The sequence below is a fragment of the Vidua macroura genome, chromosome 14 (assembly GCF_024509145.1).
Source record: "Vidua macroura isolate BioBank_ID:100142 chromosome 14, ASM2450914v1, whole genome shotgun sequence".
Classification (NCBI taxonomy): Eukaryota; Metazoa; Chordata; class Aves; order Passeriformes; family Viduidae; genus Vidua; species Vidua macroura.
In genome coordinates, this window is record NC_071584.1 from 11093957 (window position 1) to 11116869 (window position 22913).

At 37.4% G+C, this 22913-nt stretch overlaps 1 protein-coding gene across 1 annotated transcript in view; it reads left to right on the forward strand.

The window, feature by feature from the left end:
- The window catches only part of TENM1 (teneurin transmembrane protein 1), a 305637-nt gene that overhangs the window by 65533 nt on the left and 217191 nt on the right, over window positions 1-22913 (forward strand). The window contains exon 2 of the mRNA XM_053990269.1: window positions 11398-11676. Coding sequence (XP_053846244.1) covers window positions 11460-11676 — 217 coding nt within the window. The 5' untranslated portion in view covers window positions 11398-11459. The remainder of the gene's footprint in view (window positions 1-11397; window positions 11677-22913) is intronic.

Here is a 22913-nt window from a genome sequence, read left to right on the forward strand (position 1 = left end):
TTTCCAGCCTGTCTCTGGTGCACGTCTCCATTTACAACAGAGTGCTGGTAGAATGGAAGCATTTAGGAAGGCATCCTTAGGCTACACAACTTTTCTTCTTATATAAGAAGAATAAGAGCACTTATATTAAAATGAATCATCTTTAATAACAGTTGACATAAACTTTGTCATACAACAAATTGCTGAATCTTGGAGTTCCTCTACACCTAAAAGCACTGAAATGTGTATTTAGAATTGCCTCCAGATGAGCAGTGATGCCAAATGTTTTCTAGGGGAGCTTATTTAGGTGGCTACTTGCAATATGAGTTATGTGTGTAAGTAATGATTTTCATGGTCTTCTTTTGTCTCTGAACTTTCTTAATTGTAAAAATATTCTAAATACTCTATGAAGCTCTATGGCACAATTTTCTTCAGAATGATATTTATCATTCAGCATCATGTTCACAAATCCTTCCCTGCTGACTTGCTCTCTTGTGCAGATCAGTACTGGCTTACTTTATTAATGTCACAGCTACATTTTTTTCTGCTTCCCCCCACCAGCGTCTTGTGCATATAAACCAAAGCACAGTTGAGATACCTATTCTGGGAATGTCTCCTTTCATTACCAACCTACCCATAAATGAAGACAGACCAGAAATGCAGGTGGCTTCACAGAATGGGAAAGAAAGATGGAGACTGTTTCAGGGCATTGTCATTCTGCACAGGGTCTCAGTGTGGCACACAGTGAGTGAGTGGGGGTGGCAGATTTCTTCCTGATCTTTTACATGATCATATCATTGGGCAAAATGCAGCAGCCAATAACCAGATTCTGCTGGCAGTGTCCTTGCAGCTTTGCGTGTTTTCGGGTATTTACAAATGTTGCAAACTGGATATGAAGCGGGAGATGAGAATTATCACCCCTCCTCAACTGAAAGCAAATTTTTGGAAAAAATGAAATTGCTGGCAGATGTGAAAGTCAGGTGCCTATTTCATAACCTGAGTATGTGGATGTATTTGATGTGGGAGAATATAAAAGAGGATATCCACTGAACCAAACATAATGCAATTCATCCATAGGTTAAAGAAAGGTCATTTTCTTGCCTTGTTGGCTGGAAAGAGACAGCAGAGCTCTAACATATAATTGTGTTCTGTGACAATAAAAGGAGTCTTTTGGTGCTTTGGGAAAGGAAAGTGGCATTTTCCTTGCTCACAGCTTCACATTAAACGTACACTACAGTGCTCCCAATGTAAATAGAATTAGCAGGGGTAAAATTGTTATCTACAAGGATAATGATTCTATTTTTTAAAATGCAGCTAGTATAGAAGATATGTGTGCCTCTGTGTGTACACATATATAAAAGCAGCAGACAAGAGTCACATTTTAATCTCATCCTTCTCTTTCTCCTTGCTGTGACTTCTCAGCTGAAGAAAGGAAGCTGAGCTAAAAGGAGTCTTTGTATAGGTGTTAAGGAGACACTGTTCTTGCCAAGTAGTGTGGTAGTAACATATTTGATGTAGAAGAGCTTAAGTAGCTGGGAATTTTGAGCACTTAATTGAAAAACAGAAGTGTGTCATGGTTTAATTTTTCCAATTTTATGTACCCATGGTATGGTTGTAGTCACACTGTTCTCCCTTGGCAGTCACTGGGGTTCAGAGGCTATTGATTTTTTCTGAAGGTTCCTCTTCCTACCAACACTCAAATAGAAGAATAGGACCACTTGATTTTTACACACCTCTCTTTAGTTTCTTGCTTAGTGGGAAGAAGTTGCAGCAAAGTCCCATTTACTTTTGAACTGGAATTGATTATTGCAGAATACCAGTTTCCAAAAAGAAAACGGCTGCTTCAGTCCCTCTTGAAAAGGATTTTGGGGATAGTGCAGCCTAAACTAGGAGAAAGGACAGTATCCGTACCAGGAGGACTTACACTGAAAGAAGGCATGGGCAAACAGCTCTACCAACAGTAAAAAAATAAAAATTAGTATTTCAGAGACTGATGGTAAGAGCAGGAAGATTATTTCAACTGCAGTTTACCATGTTAGAATTGTTTAAATGTAAAAACAGTGCCTCCCTGTTTGTGTATTTCTACAAAAGGCACTATTTCCCTATTTTTTGGAAAAATAGCTCACAAAGATGTAGTTGAGAAGCTACTAGTTCATGAGAGTGCAAAAACAGTGATACTAATAGGCAGAATATATAAAACTGTGAATAATGCCTAAACAATAATTATCTTTGCTGTTCTAAAGTCTAAATAAAATAAAGCCTGGCTATAAAAGGCAATAGTCTTCTGCAAAGACACTAGAGGCGTGCTTGTATTTGTAGTCTGTTGCATTCTCAGATGTAGCTGAGCCTTTGGGAATACAGCTGGGAAACATCCCTATTCTGCAGTGCCAGCCCTACCTGCATTTTCTTTGTAGAATACTAAAGAAAATGGTATAATCAATTTGCAAAAACTGTGACGTTTTGGATGGACAGCTTAAAATAATCTCTGCCAAGAAGGCTTCGCAGACTGGTGAAAATGGGTGGATGCATAATGTACTTCCAGTTTGCACTACAGAAGACTCTTGGTACTTGCAGGAGAAATTTCTAGCAAACATTCATTACAAAGGATTCTCTATTCAAATGAGAACAAAGGTTCCACTAAAAAGATCTCAAAGGATTCAAATGTACCTTTTCATAGGTGACATGCTGATACACGCCAGTTCTCAAGGGGTTGCATCAAGGCATAAATCAGCAGTAATTTCAACTCTGCAAGATCATAGCACTATCATGAACAGAAAGAAAATCAATCTGACACCAGCTCAAATAATAGCAGTTCTGGGAGTCACAGGATATAGAACAAGTCTACTGGGAGGGTCTGCTTGTCAGAACAATGGCACTTGAAGACACTGAATACTTTGACAGACATCAAAGCAAGAAGAAAAGGAACAGAAGGATCACTTCTCAGGCATGATGGTGTCACTCACACGAATAGCAACCTGAGTGATGCTTCAGATGAAGGTGAAGCAGATGTTGGTCCTGTGGTCAGGCAGTAGTCAGGTCTGCCTGCAAAAAGTACTTGAAATGCTTGAAAAGCTTTTCAAGTTTTAACTTAGTGGGTGATGTCAGAACTGCATAATACTTGATGGTGTTTCTTCCCAGAGTTAGAAGAACAGAAGTTAATGATTTTGGAAAAGACTGAAAAGTTCACTTTCTGTGTGCAGTAAATAATGGTGGTTTCTTAAAAGTTCTTCACACTGCTGTGATAACTTAATTGAGACTCTTGTAAGACATTAAGCTATAGATCTTATGCCTTCTGTAAGTGCACCAATGTTGTGAGCCTCTGCTGGAAATAAAACAAGTTGCTGAATCAGTGCTGCTTCTAGAAATCCTACAATGTAGGAAAAGATAAAAAGGTAATGAATCTAAATATGAACAAGCCACATCAAATCTGAGAAGTGGACAATGCTAAAGAGATCTGATAATATTTAAGATAATATATTCTGTTAGGAAACTTCACTTGGATGTGGGGAGCTGGTGTCAGCATTTTATTTCAGAGATTTTTAATAGGTGGGTTTTTTGATTTTGCAAAGGGAAATGAAAATTGCTAAGGCCCCATGAGATCTACCATAACAACTCCTAATGCCCAGGTGGGGAAAAAATCTACCATGAAAATTTGTTTACTGTGATGTCAACTGATAAAATCTTTCGTCTTATCAAATGTGACGATAATGGGACTTGTTCATATGCTTTGGTAGTCTATAAATACTCTGGTGAATGTCTAGTTTGCTTAAAGAAGACTTCCATTATTCTAATTAAAATCAGGGGAAGTGAGCATGAAGAAAAAATTGTCAGCTCAATGTTTTTAAACACCATTGTCAAGGCATCCTGGTATCAGTGAAAATCTAATACTTGAACTGTGGTTTAGATGTTCCATGGTATCCATGTGTTGTAAATTATTCTCATATGCTAAGCTTATTGTGATACAAAATTGAAATTGGTGTCTCAAAAAATTAATAGTATCTCTACAGAACATGTAATTTTCAATTTTTGTAATCTCTGAGCAGCTAAACCTGATTTTAACAATTGCTTTTTTGCTAATTAAGCCTTACTGGGTCTTCTTAATTAGGCACACAGTTGGAAAAGAGACAATAATTATCTCAATTTGATGGCTATGCCAATTTGCATTATCAAAAAATAACCAAAGCACATTCAATTTTCTTGTCACATACAAATGCTACTTGCCAAACACCAGTGTATTTTAAAAGAGTGTACCTTCCGAAGTTACTCCTAGATGAAACAAACATTCCATTTTTCCTACCTGCATATGCACAAGTGCAGGTACACCTCGCTATTGTATTATCATTAGGTAAATTAGAGCAGTGTAGATATGTATATATGCACACGTACAGGTATAGATATAAATATTTTGATAGTATTTGTCTCTTTAGTTCAGAAGACTGTAGATTCAACTGTATTTTCATAGAACTCAACTACTAAGTGGAGTATTCTAATTTTAGGTCCTCACAATGCAAAAATATGCTCTTGTCAACAAAGCAGTAATTACAACAGTGGAGAACAAGCTGAGCTTCCACTGGCAAGCATTTCAACACTTCTTGTGGATATGTTTAGTATAAGGAAGTGCCTGGGGTGTATTGGAAATTACCTGTACAGCCCAAGGGAGCTTAGTTGTCCCAGGCATTCTTGAGTGTGAGGGAGAACATTCCTTTTCTTCAGTTCTATTATCTTCTTAAAGATCTTTTATTCTTCTATGTCTTTTATTAAGAAATTTACAGCTTTGACCATGCTTCCTCCTTGGAGGAAAAAAGCAGTTCTGGGACATCCGTACTGAAATATGTATTCCTGTAGTCTCAAACTACTCTCATATAGGCCAGATTTCCTTCCTCTCTTTCCCTGTGTTGTCCTCACCATACAGTTAGGAATTAAGTTCAAAAGGCAGTAAAGTACTTGACTGTATGTTAGGGACCAAATCTGTAGATATTAAGCACTTGGCTAGTTTTACTAAAGCCCAGACTTTTTCATGTTCTTTAGCATTCTTAGTTGAAGTGTTGAGATGGTAGGAGACCATTCACAGTATTTCCATTTTTTTTTTTTTTAATGAAAAAATGTTCACCCTATGAGTTATTCTGCAATATAATTAGGCCTAAAGTACAGCTCTTCAGAAAGTCTTTGTGCTCCAGAGATACTCTGAACCCATCCAGGCTATATCACCCTGAATCCTGACTGTACTTTGTACCACAGTAGTAGAGCTTGAGCTTTTGTCCTTGAATCTCAGTAACATCAGATGATGAGTTTCCAGAAGAAAACATTAGGGACTTGTGTGATTCTTACAGTCAGTGGCAGTTCTCCAAGTAAAGTGAAGGGCACGTGTTGGCCAAGAATTCTGTAGCACAGTTGAGTAGCTGACATAGCGTATGTTTTTAAGATCACTTTCAGTCTTGCCATATGCCACAAAATACTTGCAACAACCTGACTTTCTTCACAATTTTGTTCTGCAGTGTTCGCTCTCTGAAACTTGAGATGTAATGGACAACACTTTGAATTTCTAGAATTAAATTAAGCTTTGACTAATTTTAAATGAAGATCATTAAATGTGAAAATGAACCTTATTCTGCTTGCATCTATCACAAGGACATGTAAATGTATGAGCCAGTGTAATCCATCCAAACGTTAAGAGTACATTCTTTAGGGAGTATGTTAAACCCATAGCATGGCCCTGAAAACTCTGATTTGCATCTACATATCTGATTTAGAATGATATGTGAAAAAACATATTCTAGGATTGTCATCTTTTATCTGTGCATCTGTTCTTCTTAAGAGGTTCTATGTAGTCCACCTGCAGGAATAACACAATGTCTCAACATTTTGCAATCTCACTCATTCCCTGATAAACACTGGATATGTTGTACCTACTGATCCATATATCCTTATGTCATTTTCAAACATCTTTTGATGTGTTAATACTTCATGAACCATATAAAATGTTCATATCTATTTTGGTAGCTAGGTTTGGTTTGTTTGGTTTTTTTTTTTTTTTCAATTCTGTTTCTTCAGTCAATCTTCTAGGGATTGCATTCTTTCTTGATTTTAGTATGAGGTTTTTCCTTCCGTTGAAAAGGATTATCTGCTTGCATCCTTCAGACTTAGGCAGATTTTCTATATTTCTTCATAATATCTAATTCAGTGTATCACATGGAAACATTTCTTCCTCCTCTAATGCTGCTCAGCTCCTTTAGCTGGTATCTTCCTTGCTGTGTTCTGTAAGACTGAATTTAAAGGGACTTTCTTTGTTTATAATCTCTAGACAAATATTGGAGGGGTAAATTTTTTGAAGGTATGTACAAGGTCAGAATGTTTTTACTTTTCTTCTTGGTATTGCATTTCTCAAAGGTTTAAATCAAGAGCGTTTGCTCTGTTTTGCCTTTCATATTTTACAGTTTTGTATTTCAGAAAGACCTGCAGAATAAAGGTGCTGTTCTTTTTGCCTTCAGCAGTCCAGAGCTGATATTGCTGCTTAGCAGTTCATTTTCAGAAACTACTGGGCTGAAAAGGCAATAAGCAAACGGTAGCTTTCAGATAAGGGTTATGTGTTGAAAGGAAAGAAATATAGGAGAGAGAGAGCACAGTTCCCTGATTATATTTTAGCATTATAATTGCAATTACATTTTAATTCTAAATAGTCTGGAATATCTGAGTATTAAACATAATGATTAGCTGAGGCCAACAAAGGTTACAGTTTTTCATGTTTTTGATCTTGTGCGCTTCTGGAGGACCCTGTTCAGCTACATGATACTCATTAGCAACTATAACCTGACCTCTCTAAATAATTCTGGACTTACTGGAAACCAACTGGGTATGCCACTGGTGATTTGATGAGGCTGATGGTGGGTAATCACTACAGAAATTTGTTCATTAGAGGGGGACCCTATCAGAGCAGCCTATTAAGAATTTATAAAAAGCACTCTTACAGTAACGTGATCTCTGGGGCACCACTGTACTGGAGTGCAGAGCCTCTGTGAGTGTAAATGCACAGGGTGAGTTTTGTTCTCAAATAGCCATTGATGGGCACTGCAAACAGCCTCAGCCCAGCCTTTCTCATGACCAGTTACCCAGACCTTACTGAGCTCTGGAGCAGGAAGGATGATATGAGCAGAACAGGGAAGTAGGGGGCTGAGGGGAGAGGATCTTCATGTAAGTGAAAGGTGAAAATAGTTTCTAGAAACACGTACAGTGTGCATTTAGAAGGTTGCACAAATCATACATAAAATTCCTATGTATGGCTGCGTTAGTTCTGTTACTTCAAGAGTGGTATTTTCCTATCCAATAGAACTTTTTGCAAAGGTATTTCATTGTGAATTGAAGTTGTGGTTCATTCTTCTACAAAATTGACTGTAAGATGCATATGATATCTATTTTAAAATATCGTTCAGAATTACCTGCTATTCAGTGCCCAAATATACATATTTCACATACTTAAATGTCTATGTATATAATGAACACATAATATTTTTCTATGGTATTTTTATTACATATTTTGTGAAACCTTTCAATAACAGAACAATGATGGAAAGGGCAAAAAAGTGCTACTTGTGAGGAGGAGAGCATTAGACACTTATAGAAAGGTCACTTACAGGAACTGTAAGCTTTTATGAGACTTTATCATTTTTCTGACAAGGTCAACTTGATATTGATTGGCTGGGTGTTCTCTTTAGTTACTTGAGGGCCAGTTATTTGAAGAAGCCTGTGTTAACATCCAGGCAATATTCTTCATACTCCTGTCCTATTTCAGCATTTGAGTTGCTTACTGTATTGTATTTTTCCAAACAAAATATGAAATAAAGTTCAAGTATTTGATTGCCAGTGTTTAAATTCAGGTTATCATATCATACCATCATTTGTTAAATTTAACTGAATTTCTTACTGTAGAAAAGCTTGAATATTTGATCTGTTTTAAATCATGTGTTTCTGATGCATAAAAGCATTTTTTTGATGAAAAATTTTCTGAAGTAGTTTTCCTGTTCTTGAAAATTATTTATCGCCTGCTCTCATGTCAGGCCTTGGGTGACTGTGGGTTTATGAGACACTAATGCCCTAAGCAAAAATAAAGGAACAACAAGCTTGGTTCCTGTGTGAAAGGAAGCCCAAGTGTCCTGTGACATTCCATGCTCTGGTGCTGTATCTTTAGTCCTTGTGTGAGCCTTTAGTGCTGCTGCTGAGTTTTCAAAGGCTGTGGTAAAATGGGGTTGGCATGAGGAGGGAGGAGTTGGGCAGGTGAGCTGAAGGTTTTGTTCCTTCAGATGGTGAATTAGTAGGTGAGTTGGGATGTGTCTGCATTACATCTGTGTCCATACCCTTCCACCACAAAGGACATAAAACTTCATGCTGGGTCTTTGTGGTCTGTGCAGAGTGCATTGAAGACGATAGGGATTCCAGCCTGGTGCTGATGTGGCTCAGTGGTCAGAACTACAGTGGGAAAAGCTGAGCTGTGGCCAACACATGTGCCAGGGCCTCGCCCCCTGCTGCTGCAAATGTGGGCACATGCAGCTATGGCAGCAGGAGCATCCCTGAGCAGGGGCAACGGGGTGTTGGGGTATTCAGAAGTTGGCCATATTTTTTAATCATCTTTGTCCTTATATAATAAGGCATTAGAAAATTATAGCTTTTAAGGGTGTATTTCATTGGTTTACAATTGAAAAAATGCACATCCTTTACATAAGAAGGCAGCACAGTGAAAGAGAATACATGGAATATGTAATTAATCTTAATTGCTTACATTAAATTATTTCATCTGTCTGCTGCCTTGGTTAAGATCATTAAATATATTCCTGCATAAAGACTTTGGTTATTAAACCTTGTTTTAAAAGAATACAAATAAATCTTCCTTAAGTAGTTGTTTACTGCAACTTAAGTTTTATAGGTCTCTGTGCATCCTAATAATGTTTTATTACTTGTTAAAAAAAAATCACTTGAAACCTCCCACAAAATAGATGCACAGCATCTTTTAGAGGGAACTTCTGTGTTTTGGTTTTGTGGGGGTTTTTTGTTTGTTTGAGTAATGAGCCAAATTTGTTAGATTGATGGTTTTGCACTTTTGAAAGCAGGATGCAGTGCCTGTGTCCGAGGCTGCTTGCACTTGTTGCCTTCCTGGCAAAATTTATTTCTTCTCTACTGCATCTTCTTAATAGAGGCCCTTAATTTCTCCTTGTTTTCCTCTGGCTTCTGTAGCTTTGTCTCCATTTATTCTGTCAGACAGGATATATTGGAAGGCTTTTTCCTGTCAGTAACCATTTCTACAGAGTCGTCAGTTCATCTTTTAAGCCAACTCTGTGCTCGCAAGTCACGGCCCCTTTGCGTTCTTCTGTCGCTATTAAAGCAATTCACAGAACCAGCACTGAACTCAGGCAATAATAGGCAATCTTGGGAAATAACAGTAAATTATTTAAGCAAATAGCTTTGGAGAACAAGTATTACTTAGTAGGAACTTGGACAGAAGCACCTTATCACCAGCTGGGTACAGTGTAGTCAACCCACTGCACAAGTCCCTGTTCAGGGCTGCAGCCCTATGACATGCTGTCAGCTGGCACAGCTCCTTGGTTCATAGTTTTCATTCTGTCTCTCTCTTGAAGAGTTTTTTATTGACTTAGGTGCTTTCAAGCCCACTTTGAGTAGGAGATACGAGTTGGTTTTTGTTTGGGTTTTTTTTTATACTAGAGCTCTTTATCCAGGTGCCATTAGTTTCTGAAGGACTGTTCTATGTCAGGTTAAAGGGCTGGATATAACTCCCTGAGATTTAGTGTTTCAAGCCAAGACATGCTTTCAGTCTCTTTCCCCAGATAACCTCCTGAAACCTGGAAAAAGCAAAGAAAGCAAGGCTTGTGCTCCACAGTGTTACTTCTGCTGTAATGGTCTGTCTCACTTCCCTCCAAGGGTTCTCAGGGTGGGTCTGAGTTTTGTTTTTCTGTTACAATGTTAGAAGCCTTATTCCCTCTTCATATCATGTGTAGTGTTTTCCATTCCTGCTCAGGAAATTGATCCTTTCAAAAGTATTGGAAGGACACACAAGCAGGAGATGGAGTTCTGGAACACCGTGCAGTACCACCAGGTGTGTCTCAGACCTTCAGGCAGTTTCAGAAGTTGGCCATCTCTTTAGCTCTCTCGGACGTGCTTTCTGTGGGGTCTTTATGTTTACCTTTCTTGTGTTTTCACTTTTTCTGTTTTGTTTTTGGAGATTCTGGTTTTATGCTGACAGCTGGCAGTATGTGGGGTTAAAGTCCTTGTGACAGATGGGAAATGGGCTAATATCAAACTGAGTATTAAACTTATTTCCATCTACTGCTGACCTTAAAGTCATGAAGAAGCTGTGAGAAATTGCTTTCTAATTAAGCAAAATTTCTTTGAATTTCCATGGGGGCCTTTTTGTCTTCGAGAAATAATGTTTACAGGCACCTTTTTTTTGTTACATTTGTTTTTCTAAGTTATTAATATCTGCTAATCTAAAAAGAAAACAAAAACTACCAAAGCGAACAGAGTTTCGGTTTGTGAGCCATGCTGCTGTAAAAGCTGTGCCATAATCCCTGTTATTTCATCCTAGAGTTTGTTTTAAATTTAGTGGTGGAAACAGTTTAATGAAGGCAAGGATACAGGGCAAGTGCCCCAGTTGCACTTGCACTGCAGTGCATGTGATCTTAAGGATATTGGGTTTGAACATCATTCTACACATAGATACACAAAACTCAAGATGCAGTTTGGAAGCTCCCATTGAGGATTTGTATAAGCCACCGTGTGGGCAGAAATTCAGATGGGAGATGAAGGGGAAGAAAAGGGGTTGTACTGCAGGGTAGAAGTTTCTTTCTGTTGAAATGTCCTCAAAATCTAAAAGGAAATGGTGTTTTCTGAAGCATTCCATGCTCTTCTGGAGTAACAATATAATAGGCTTTTGTTTTTAAAAAATTTGGTGGTTTTCTAATGTCTGTCTCTTAGTCTTGATTAGATGTAATTCTCACAGGAGAATACTTAAAAAGAGTGAACTTTCTGCTTTCTAGACTTCATATTTTAAAAGATATAAAGTGTTATTATCAGTTAAGATGAATATGCATCCCTTTAGAGAAATAGTAACTGTTTCATCTTAGCTTTGATACCAAATATAAGTTGTTGCAATGTATGTTACATATAAGATACAGTTATTGCTTGGTCTTACAGGACAGTGCTTAAGATTTGGTTTTGATTTTTTCCTTCAAGTAGCTGTTATTTTAATTCTATTTTTAAAAGCCCAAACAGTAAAATATTACATGTTCCATTTCTTTCCTGGATTAAAGTGATATTAATGAAATTTAATTGGTTTATATAAATAAAAAATGGATCTTTTTAACCTATAAGTATATAGTACATCTGAAATGAATTATTATTGTTGTTTTTTCCTAGGACTGTTTCCTTAAGGCATTCCAGTTGCTTGTTTTCATGACTTTGAGCCTATTTAATCAGAGATGGAGCAGATGGACTGCAAACCCTACCAGCCACTGTCAAAAGTTAAGCATGAGGTGGATCTAACCTATACAAGTTCTTCAGATGAAAGTGAAGATGGTGGAAAGCAAAGGCAATCTTATGACTCAAGAGAAACTCTGAATGAATATAGCCAAGAGCTAAGACTTAACTATAACAGTCATAGCAGAAAAAGAAAAGCCATTGACCAGTCCACACAAGGTAAATAATGTATCTACTAATTATGATTATTACTTCCTGATTATGCATGATGAAACAATATCAGGAGTTAAGCAAATATTTTGTTCTCAAAAGCTCATAGTATCAACCCACTTTTTACCTAGTTTTAATCATACTGTAATATCAGAAATTTAGGATTTTTTTTTAATTGAAGAGAAAGTGGTTTTTTAGCAGGATGGACTGACTGGTATTCCAGAAATCACATGCTAGCTACAGACAAATATTTTCTTTAGTAGGAGCTACTCTTCTTGGTAATGTTGAGTGATTAATTATTTATTGCCTTTGCATATGTTGGGTGCATTTTGCTATAAAATCAACATTAAGGCTGCAGGCTATCTCTGCATGTGCTTACAAAGCCTGTGAATTAATTCAGATACAACAATTCTCTTAACATTTCTAATCATATAAATAATCGAGCAATTTAAAAACTGAAGTTAATTAGAGTATTGTAGGAAAACAACCCAAGAGTTAAGCCTCTGTTTTAGCCTTTTGCATGATTAGGACAAATATTTGAACAGTGATGATGGTTGAACTGAGGTTAGGAAAAGCTTCTCTTTGATTAGAGACAGAAGCTAAAGACTAAGACTAAAGAAATTGAAGGAATGAGGAGAATTTACTGCAGCATTTCCTGACAGCCTCTGTAAACCCACATACTGCTTTTGTACACAATGAGCACAGAAGGGGCTTATCTGCTGCTTTAGCTCTGTCCCCAGTCCAGGCAGGATGGTGGGAAAGGGAGAGTATTTGTAGGAATCAGTGTGTCAGAAGCAATGAAAGTTCTGTCCCCTTAAAGGTAACAGCAGCAGGGTTCCAGGGCCAGTCACTCCCTGTTCTTCAAGGAAGTGGTTAAATTACATTAAAGTGTGGCCAGTACTTCTCAGCTAAAACTTAAGGTTTATTTTAAAAACTTAAGGTTTATTTATTTTTATTTAAAAACAAACAAACCCAAAATCCTCAAACAAGCCACATCACACACACACCCTGCTCCCAAAGCCTTCGCTGCTTACTCAGAAAAGCCTTCTTCAATTTTTTGAAGATAAAAGTAATTATATTTTTCTACAAGGAAATGAAAAATAGGCTTTTTGAAGATGGAAAATTTGTCTTCTCTGTGATGTGTAAATTAATGTGAAATTTGGAACAGCCATGCTACATAGCTATTGCAGCATTTTTGCTTTTTGCTGCAGATATTCTGCTTCAAGCCCATAATACTGGTGTTGTCTGAAAGTACCTGTAATTCATGGGAGTAATAATACTTGGCTGCCTCCATCTGTGTGCATATATTCCCTCCAAAGAGTTACAAATCTGCTATTTTTGGGAAGAAAAAGTCATGAGCATAGATTTCAACAGAGGATTGTTTAGAAAACAGATTTGTTTGTTGTTTGTGACCTTATTTTGAACATGCTGTGGGAGTTTAATTAACTGAGATATAGCTGTATTGTTGTACCTCTGGATGGTGTAAACTTTCTTGTAGAGCAACTAAGGAGATCTTGTAGCTCTTAGAGCAACTCCCTCATTGCTGTGGCTGTGGAAGCAAAAGCTCAGCATGGACTTGGGCCCTGAGGAATGCCAGGTCTGCAGTGCTGTGCTGCTATTGATATTCCTGTCAGCTGCAGCATCACTGGCTTGGGCACATCTAAAAGACTGGCAATCACTACTGTAGGCATCAGAAACCAGCCTGTGTGTCATGTTGAATTTATTCTTCCAGAACATTGCCTGTGAAAGCAATCGCATTAATAATGTTGGAGAAATAGCCAAATTAGTGTGCATTTCTGTAAGAAGTTGTCAGGCATGAACTTGGCTCAGTTATTCAGGAATGACCTGTAAGGAATCAGTTATGTGCACGTGCAGACCAGGAAGTATTTTGCACTCATGTTGTATGATTATTTTCTTGAAGTTGTATGCTCCAAGCTTTTCCATTCAAATTAATTTTTATGAGATAATATATGAATTTTCAGATCTTCTATTTTTCAAACATTGTTATTTTTCTTTTTGGGCAAAAGATAGTCTTTTACTGCTTCAGACTGCAGGATGAGGCTTGATGTCCGTGTTTCTAGAAAAGTTACTTAAGCTTCTAAGAGTACTTTGCCAATATGCAGGACAGCTCTTAAATATTTCATTACCTCTTCCCTGAATTGTGTCGGTCAGTATATTATTATTTAACACTGTGTTATTCACCTCAAAACTTTTTTAAAATCCTATTCGTGTGCACTGATTTGTAAAAATGGAGTTGAACCTGTACTAGAAATCACAGTTTCCTCTTGTCTTATGATAATGAATTCAGTTTGGAATAACTGATATTGTAATTGCGCTGCCAAGTATATCCATTTGGCTTCTCAGGAATTCATCCTGACATCTTTCTAGTCATTTAAATCATGCTTTTTCTCTGCCACAATTTGAACCTGAATATTTGGCCTGGCAAGCAGCGCCGAGTTTAAATTTAAAACTGGTGGTACTCAAAATTCAAAGAGCAAAAGAGTTTGTAAAGCTGAGTGTAAAATTTCAGACTTCAGGCAGATATGATTACAATTCCAGTGCAATCAAAGTATTTCCAAAAGGATCCCAGGTTTCACAGTGCAGGACCTGGAAGTTCCTGGTGATTCTTGGGAGTTACTCAGTCAACACCAGGAAGAAAGTTCAGGTTTGAACTGTGAATCTGGATGAATCCATAAAACTGTAAATGGTTTTTTTTTTAATCCATTCTTTTCTAAAATGCCTCATCAGAAGCTTTAACAAGATTTTTCTAGATTTTGCCACATCTTCGGAATGTAGAAAAAGAAATTAAAAAAGCAAAACCAAAACCCCCACAGCACCTCCTTTTCAGAGGGGACTGTTCTGCAAGGAGTGCTGTACTATGCCACTGCTGGAGACTTGCATAAAATAATTCTACCTATAAAGGCTGCTGGGGCATCAAAGGTTGTATCCCCAATTAGTGCCGTAATGCTATTCTTTAGTGGCATAATATTCTTCTCTAGCTGCAGCTGAAATAGTGCCCTGAGTGTGATGAACTATGAGAGTGCACAGTGAGGATAATACCCATGAACTTCATCCTGGAAAGGTGTGAGAATAGATGAGAAACAGACGCACAGTAACAGTCCTACTAGGGGTGATAATGATGACTGTGAGATGGCATTCCAAGGAGCTCTAATGATGGAATGTGGGAAGGAACTATGTCACAATAAAATAATTAGTACAGAGAAACTTTTAACAGGAACAAGTGTAGGGGTGTGAGTACTGATCTCATTAGTTTTGTGAGAAGAATCAGCACTTCAGATATTTACGGAAATTGAAAGAATTTGTACTGGCTACTTAAGCAAGATAGGTTATACAAATTAGACTGGGCAGTCATCTGAATTTAGTAAATAGCTTCAGAGTAAAATGTGATTTGTTGCACAAAATACCGCTGTATCTCAGCCATTACTGTGAAGATTTTTGTTATAAACAGTTTGTCTATTTTGTTACTAGTATCCATACTGAGGAATTATTTCTATGAAAAGCTTCAATAGGAATCTGAGATTATGTAAAATCATGGGTATTATATATATGCATATATATGTGTATATGCATATATATGTGTATATGTATATATATATGTACATATACATATATATGTATATTGCATATATGGACAATCCGTATTAAACAGAACTTTACATGACATGAACTTAAAGCATTTCAAGAGTTCATCCTGCAGAATTGAAAAGCACTGTTAGTGTTTTGCAAAACATTTTTTTGTGTCAGTTTGAAAGACCATGTGATCATATAAATAGAAAACATTGAAAACAGTATCCAAATATAGAATACTTAACTGTGTCTGAATTTTTTACTATTTTTACTCCTTACAATTCCTGAAATTGTATCTCAAATGTAACACTTCAGAGATATTAACTGGTTGGTTTTGCAGGTCTTGTAGGGAAAATATGAAAGGAAAAAAAAACCAAATAAGTATAGAATTGATCTGTTGATCAAGCAGTTTTTTAACATGCTGTTCTTCAGGTTTAGTACTGGTGCCCTTTATATAGAGTCTAGTGCCAGCTGAATTCTGTCTGGTATTACTTACATCAGAAACTTGCAGTTATTTGACAATTGGAGATTTACCAAATAACACAACAGACTGTTTAAAGCACAACTAAATTTTACTGGCCTAACAACTCAATGTGAGCAGATACAAAAATCTCCTGACAAAGCATCACTGACTCCAGAAGAGTCAGTGCTAAACATATAATGTGTATATCTAAAAATGCATTCTCTTAGTAACTGGAAGGTTCAGAATCCTGATTGTCTGAAGATATGTAAACCTGCAATATCTCATCCTGGCAAGATCATCTTACAAAGTAAGTTCCTGGTAGACCAAATATCATATAGTTTGGAGATATTGGCAAACAGAGTAAATTAATTCTTGGAAGAATCGATAAACATACTATTTTGTCCTTGAAGGAGATGAAGTAGAATTGGTAGAAGTTGTCAGAAATGTTGCTCTTCTAGGAAAATCATTGATGGACCTGGCTGTGAGGAAAGAAAGTTCTTATAGATGCACCATACGTAGATTGCATCTCAAGCTTATTTGTGACATGTTTACATAATTAGAACTGTTTTCTCCCACAGCTTTCTCTGTTTCCACCAAAGCAAATATGAAAGGAGCTGTACTTTACAAATACTGGCAGTACAGAAAAGCTTTCTGGCTTTTAGGTTAATTATAGATTTGTAAGAAAGCACTAGTTTAGAGGAATGAATTCCTGACAGGATAATCATCTGGGATCGAGTCATTGGCATGATAAAGTTTATTGATTGTTAACAATATGAGCATATGGCTGTAAATTTCTGGTTAGACAAATGTTCATTTCCTGGCAAGATAAGTATATTGAACTGCATTATGGGCAAGGCAAAATGGAGTTACTCCTCACAAGAGAATCCAACAGCAAATAATTTCTGGTAAATATGTGTGAGAAAATCAGCACTGCTAGTATTGTAGGAAATGACAGAGTACCTCACAAAGAATTGGCCTATTCTGCTTTTAGCCCATTAAGAAGTAAGGAAACCCTTTTTGTCGACAAAAGCTCCAGATTGGTGACATGATTAATGTTTTCTGAAAAGTGCATATAAAACTATCTTCAGGAGCAATAGGTAAACAGATGCAGCTAAGTGTTCAGAGTCTTTATCAAATGAACTCCATTGACTTCACAGAGAGTCCTGGGTCACAGTGTGAGAAAGCTCTGCAGCCTAAGGCCACTTCTGTCTCATCCTCTCTTTTTTTAGCTTTTTGGCTGTTGCCATCCGATTCCCCTTTCTGCCCTCTGATACGCCCCAGCAACAGTGAGGATACAGAGGCAACAGAAATGTTTCAGTGCTGAAAAGCACTTTTTTTCCTAGAAGGGAAAAACTGCTTCTGAGATGCAGGAATAGGAGGTCTGTTTTGTTATGCATTAAAGTTCAGCAATTTTTGGCTTACTAGGAAGGAAGATTTAAACACATTTAACTCTTAACATCATATGACCAGTCAAAACCAGTTTTACTGGTCGTCCTAGACATAAATAAAAGGCATGCTGACAAGCACTGCTAGGAAATTGTCCTGTCAGGAAAATGTCATGGTGGTGTTCTGTCAACTGTGAAGCAGCAAAAGCTTTTTACATAATAACCATATTCTACTCTGATTCCAGAATTATGTAAATCCATTTAGGACAGCAGATCTGCTTTCTGTCTGTACCAGGGCCATGGAGAGTTGAATTTGGGCTATATGTAGTATGTGCTTTTAGTTACAATTACCTTATTTTTAAATGGTGTGTGAAGGTAAAAAAAAAACTTTTTTAGATTCTCCCCTTAATCTGTTATGTATAACACTGGAACAACAATCTGACAAACCACAAGTCTGTGGTCTTGGGAGCTCTCCCAGAGGAAACCAATGCCAGCAGAGTGATTTTTTCATTGTTTTGATAGAGATTTGGAGCACTTATCTGGGTGAATTTAGGAGTCTATGCTCATGAAACTTTCACAAAGAGCAGTTAGTGAAGGGAAAAATTTTATTGGGAGGGCACCTCAAGTCTCTTGTTATTAAGAAGGTCCAGTGGAAACCTGGTGGTATATATAAGCAGTGGTATTTAGAGCTCCAGTGGTAACCTGGTGGCCAGTGGAACAGGCTGTTACAGTTCACTATCACTCCACCTGCCAGTTGCATATTTGGGAGCCATTTAGTACTCATGTTATAGAGACTATCAAAATAAATTATATTACATTGGCTGTTTACTGACATGTAAACAGCACACGGTGAAATGCATTTTTTATGTTTGTAGGTGAAAGGGAGATCATTCATTTTGAGAAGGACAGGAAAAAAATGTCAAAAGAAAAAGAAATGCTCTTAAGAGAACTACTGCTATGCAGCCTTTTAGAAGTATGGTTGTTTGGAGCTCTTCAGCTAGGTGTAGTTACTTCTTTTGTTCCCTGTATCTTCTTTATGATGAGATTCATTGGTAAATGAAGGAAAGAATTTTTTTAACCTTTAAGCTGCATCATTTGTTCAGAGCTGTGCCTTGACCTGCTGTGGAAGGTGGTTGTTGGACAGTGGAATGAAACATTCCTGGGTACTATAAGAGGAAGCTATGAACAGACTGATTACAAATGAAACCAATTATTTTTGCAAGCACTTTCCTTGAAATTCTGACTTAGTGAATTTTTTCTTTTTTTTAATAGAAGACTTCTGGTAAAATGCTGTTACTAGACAGGGTAGTGTAAACACAGATGAGATATTTTGTATTATTAGGATCTTCTTTTTCTTTTACAAATGCCAGATGCTTAGACTTTTAATAATGCGGGGTTTTTTTTGCTAATTTTAGAAAATCTTCTGAGAACTGAAGCATGTTATGTACCTGTGTGCTTTAGAGCAGACTTAAGCATAATGAAGTGATGTCTGTGTAAGGGCACACAGTTTATCCCTTGTGGTGTTTCCTGAGAGGGACTCAGCTCAGTAGAGGGTGATTTAAAGGTCCTTCAGATTTCTGGGCTGCGGACTAGCGGAAGGAAGCAACAGCTAATAAGCTCCATCTCCTGTTGCTGTATGTTACACCATCTGCTCTGAGTGTTTATGAGCTTCATGTTGTCCAAAAAAAATATATACGAGGCAAAGTAAAAGACTCCACACTCCTAAAGCTTTAGTGCATTGTCTCCTCCTGTATTCCCTTGCACAAATAGGGATTCCTGGTGTGCTGTGCTTTGTTTGGCTGGCTGTGTTCTAATCACAGTGGTGTTACTGTCTCCCAGAGAAAAACAGTGCCATGAGCACTTCCCTGTGGCTTCCTGGACTGCAGCCTTCTGCTCTGTGGGGAGTATCTGCAAACTCTAAGGAAAGGAAAAGCAGCACTTAGGTTTAGACCCCCTCCAGATATTCTTTCTTGATTTGCCAAGTAATTGGAAATTTCTCTCCCTGGAATAAATGGGGTGAGAAAATTCTATGTTTGTACCTTCATTTGAAATCTCATGGGGGGAATACTTTTCCTTCCCTTCATCAAATCAAAATACATGAGTGAACGGAATGTGCAGACACTTCTTTCCCCACAAGGCTGAAGTGGGTGTTCCCTTCCTAGATCACAAAGGTGTTACAAAAGCTTGTAACCTGCTGTCACCATTCCTGTAACATGGCTTCCAATCCTATCTCAGCTGCCATCATCTCAGTGAAAAAAAATGCCTCATATGATCAAAAATAGTTTCATTCTTTTAAGTAATTCTTCTGATTTAAAAAGTGAATATCTGAGAGAGGGGGAAAAGTGAGGAAAAAATCCTGCAGAGAGAGGAAATAAACTAGTGAAGGATCACAGTGCATTTCCCCTGTTAAAAAAATCTCATCTGAAGAATAAAAAAACATTCTTCAAATGTTACACAAGTTTAACAGTCTATTTGTCAGTGCACAGATACAAACTATCTGAATTTCCATTCTCTTCTCTGGATCACCAGTTTTCCATGGTGTCAAGTGCCAGAAATCATGAAAGTAAAAATCAGAAGGGCAAAGTAACGGAGGCAGTGTAAACAGGAACCAAGGTATTTGTGGAGGACTCATCCATGGAAGTGTTCAAGGCCAGGTTGGCTGAGGCCCTGAGCCACCTGACGTGGTGAGTGCCATCCCAGCCCGTGGCAGGGGGATTGGAGCTATATGATCTTCAAGGTGCCTTCCAGCCCACGCCATTCTATGGTTCTATGAGGTATGGCAACCTTTACAGTAACCTTGCCAAATACTGATGGAATATCTACAGGCAAGACTTAAACTTTTGAGTTAATGTTTTGGAATTCTGTTTGTCAAAACCTGGAATTGTATCTGTTAGAAGTTCTTGTTATATTAATAGAGCCTCTTCCTATAACATTTAAGAGTGTCCAAGAAGATGTCAAGAGTTAAACCAAGATAGGAACAAGCATCAAGGCAGAGTGAGGAAGTGGCTCTGTGTGGCTCTGCCACACGGCTCTGCCCCTGCCCCACAGTCTGGTTTAATGTTCATTCTCTTGCTGTGTCTTTCATGTCACTCTCTTTGAAACCAAGAAGAACTGTCATTTGCTGGAACTAGAAATCTGGTTTGCTTATCTTCATTTGTAGAGCAGATGCTGAAACAAAATAACATTTCTTCCCAGGGTTTCTCGTTTATGTATCTGTCAGAAGGTTTTGTATGTCTCAAAATAAAGAACTGTCAAGAAGCAGCTCAGGGAGTCGATGACATTGCTGCATATCTAGATAAACAGTAGAGTGGGTGTACCCTAACCAGTATAGACCTTGAATTAGTTTTTCTTTTGAGAAAGAGGCTCAAATTCTTCTGAACTTAGGTCTTTATGTGAAATAAACTGTGAATGTGATTTAAAATCTAAGGTTCCCTTTTCAAAGTTTCAGTTTTATTGGACACTGTTTAAAATCAGTTTCCTGCTGACTGTCACTCTGTAGGAAGGCTTTGCAAGTGGATGAAGTGTCTTTAGCTCAGATGGCTGAAACAACATGGAAGGAATAATGTTTAACACCAGCAGAACAATTCTTTCACTGCCCCCTTACCCCTAAGCACCAGTTACATAACAAAATATGTGAATACTGAGTAACATTGATATAGTCATTTCCAGCTGTAACCCCAGGAAAAACAGTCTGAGGATCTAGGAAAGTCACATACCAAAATACAAACACAAAGTTGTTGTGAAAGTCACCAAGAGATTATTAGGAAGACAGCAAATTCAAATTATAATATCAGCACTGTGACTAATCAGATGCAAATGGTAAATTTTGTAAAAAACCTATGCTTTATTCTGTATTAATGTCCTGGAATTGATGACCTTTACAGAAGTTTCATGTGTAAGAATGAACATTAGCAGCTTGACTGTCAAAATGTTGTACTCAGAAATCGGCTATTATAGAAATCCTTATCTGTATCTCTCAAAACTGAAGACAGTAGTATCTGACAAGCTGGATTCTGTGTTGCCACTGACTTTATCAGTGTGAGTTGCTTTGCTCCATGCTTGGTTTTTGAAGTGCCAAGGAAAGCCCAGTCCTGTGAGCCAAGAGTGTTCCCTTTGCTTTACAGACAAGGGAGGGCTGTAGAGGAAGCTGTTGTTAGCTCAAGATCAGCATCAGGTTGTGCTGCCTGTGTACATGAGATGAGTCTGTCTTTGAGACTGAGGTGCCAAAAACACCCTTCCTGCATACCTGGGAAGGGAGAGGAATCTGGATGTCCTGCTGTTGGCACTTTTTGAACACTGCAGCGCAGTGTGAACTGTGTTGATCTTTACTTGTAAAGGAACTAAACAACAAAATTAATTATTCTATTCAGGTAGAGACAGGAATTATTTTTATATTTTCTCCCCAGTGTCTTCCTTCCATTATTTCTTTGGAGTTTCCATATTTCATATTTGTTGCTACTAGTATTTGTTAGTAATACTGTTATTACTAGGTTTTTTTTGTAGTATTGACAATAGTGTTGACAAGTTCTACCTGCATTACTTTAAAGAGCAATCTTGTACCTTACACTGTTTAGTCCAGAAAATGTCTTGTGAGATTTTTTTTGTATATATGGAGATGCAGAACATTAAAGGAAAGGTAGAAATCAGAAATGTGTGTGCACATCCTTGTGAAGTTTAAACAAATTTGGGGTTGTTCTTTGGAGTCAATTACTGATAGTTTAAATAGATAAGTATTAGAAATGTTGACTAATAGTTGCCCCCAGAAGTATTCACCTCTGCTGCTTGCAAAATGTATTAGTAATTTCCTCTTGCTGATGTTCCTTTTCTCATTTTTTACTTGGGGATGGATTATGAAATTCATTTGTCTTTTACTCTCTCTGAAAGGAAATACAGAATTCATGAAGAGAAGGGCATGGTATGAAAAAATCCATGCGTTTCAATAGAGAAAGGAAAAAAGGAAAATAGCTGCCTGTTCTGACTGGATAAATCTTCATTTATGTGAGCATATCTTGGATGATCATCGTGTCTGTTACTTAGTGTAAGAATAGTGATGAAAACACAGTTTCCACCTGCATAAACAGCATTCCTCCTCCCATTGTGCCTGCAACCACATAAAGAATATCTTGGTTGCTTTAAATATATTTCATTTCTCCTCCTGTGTATCTGAATTTTCTGAGCCAGTTCTATATTCAGTAATACTTAGTGATTTCTAGTGAACAAAGTAAAATAAACAAAGTAATAAATTGACTGTAGTATCTGTTTGCACAGCGTAGTTTAATGTCAGAGCCCCCTGTACTCGTGTCTGTGATGAAGGACACAGTGTGCCCTTCACCTGCCCAGTTAGCACAGGCAGAACTTTCAGCTTTATGCTGTTTCTGCAGGTAAAGCTAAAGCTGAACACAGTAACTTAAACATCCTTATTCACCAATGCCTTATGCCAGGGTGGTGTTCTGATATGCTGATGGTGGTTTGTGTTGGTTCTCCAACATTTAAGCTTGGCTTGAGGAATTTTCACAGATACTTTGGGGTTTTTATTGATTTTAAAAACTAATTTCCTAATTATTCAATTCCTTAATAAATTAATCCATTAATTTTTATAGGTTTGTGGTTTTAGTCCCAGGAGAAACTATATGACACAGAGTTTTGTATTTTGCTGTGGTCTTTGGATTAAGACTTTCTTTCCTGTAGAATTTTGCTTTTTTTTTTTACAGGAGAAAATTAATTTTGTATGTCTGTTTATGGATAAAAGTATGAAAAAATCATGTTTTTAATACTAATTTTATATGAAAATAGTCCTTTGGCTTTACTAG